The 1,459-nt window shown below is 45.2% G+C and overlaps 1 protein-coding gene across 1 annotated transcript; it reads right to left on the minus strand.

Moving 5' to 3' along the window:
- Positions 1–124: 124 nt before the first annotated feature.
- On the minus strand, positions 125–843 carry LOC109545763 (double C2-like domain-containing protein beta; the record flags this gene model as incomplete). Its single annotated transcript, XM_048666038.1, is given in 3 exon segments — positions 125–342; positions 395–560; positions 619–843. Coding segments are annotated over 3 exon segments (609 nt in total), but the record flags the coding sequence as incomplete, so codon positions are not given.
- Between the last annotated feature and the right edge of the window lie 616 nt (positions 844–1,459).

Below are 1,459 nucleotides of genomic sequence, written 5' to 3' on the forward strand. Positions count from 1 at the left end.
TAATTGGAATTTTCTCTTACAGCTTGAGCCTAAGTGTGTCGCAGGATACCCTCTAGGTGATAGTTCTTGATTACTTTTTGATAAATAATTCGTTCGAAGCAGCAGAAAAAAGTAGAAAACTCACAGCTTGACAAAAGGGTCCGAAAAGCCGTTGTTGTCCATTGGGAGCAGATTGGCGCACCGTCTCACCACCACTAGGAGGGATCGCCTCTTTGTCGAGTAGCACAAGGAGATGAGGATCTGGCCACGCGACCACAAATCAAAGTCGAACCATTGGTTCAGCTCGGGGGCCGGCAGAGGCCCCTTTTGCTCTGGACGCAAATTTTCCAAAGGGACGGTCAACTGGAGACGAACATGTTTAGTCTGGTCATTGTGAAAGCGCAGCTCCACCTACATAAATGGTGTTCTGGACGAGTAGTTTGGCGAGTTTGATGCGCAGTTCCCCCATGTAGTCGTGCCCATACTGGTCGTCGTCCACTACAAGCACATGCAGGGACCTGCTGGCCAAATCCTCCTCACTGATGTCGTAGAATGCGAGGTTCTCATTGAACTCGGGATTTCTGCGGGAGAATCAACAGGCTTTCAATAGGAGGATCTTTTCAACTCTTTGGAACTCACCGAGTCTTGTGTACAGTCCTGGTGCGCAGTCGAGCAGTGATTTTGGGATTTGGCAGAATGTTCAGCTTGCAAAACGGATCCGACATCCCAGCAATGTCCATGGGGATGAGATTTTTGGCCCTGTAAACTGTGCAGTGCAAAATGCCCATCGCCTGGTCGTAGTTGAGCGACAGTTCGATTATCCCCATCGAAGTGTCCATCGGGGGCTTCCGATCAGATTCAGCAGCACTCTGAAGCAGTTTTTCCAAATTAGTCGCTTGAAAATCACCTTCCACATCCATTTAATCCTCCATGCGGCCAGGGGCGGATCCAGCTTTAAGGTCAGGGTGGGGTTATGTAGGAAAAATACAGTCTTCAGTTGTTTATGAAATTAGAAAAATGATCGTCGTTTTGTGCAAAGGTGGCGCAGAATTATTGCAAAATTTCATATTTTTCGTCCCGTTTTGCATCTTTCTCGGAAGCAAAATGAGCAAGAACGCTCGTTTTTCCATCGTTCCAGAGATAACTAAATGGCCTTTATTCGAAGTTTTTCAAGAACCATTCCAGCCACAGAATTCGTTTTGGCATCGTTGGATAGAGAGTTGAAAAGTCGATTCAGTCGTAACAACGTTAGTGAGTAAATTTGAGTAGTTTTGCCCCAGAAAGCGAAATTTGAATACCAAACACTTATGTTCAAGATTATGCCAAAATTTCATGTTTTCCGTCCCGTTTTTGGTCATATCTCGGAGGCAAAATGAGCAAAAACCCTCATTTGTACATCATTCTAGAGATAAATAAATGGCCTTTTTAGAAAGTGAACCATGGATGGGGAAATGTTGGCAGTTTTCTCAAAAAATGCTTG

This window comes from Dendroctonus ponderosae, unplaced genomic scaffold (assembly GCF_020466585.1).
Source record: "Dendroctonus ponderosae isolate FM_Combo_2020 unplaced genomic scaffold, Dpon_F_20191213v2 Dpon_F_20191213_4, whole genome shotgun sequence".
In the NCBI taxonomy this organism is placed as follows: Eukaryota; Metazoa; Arthropoda; class Insecta; order Coleoptera; family Curculionidae; genus Dendroctonus; species Dendroctonus ponderosae.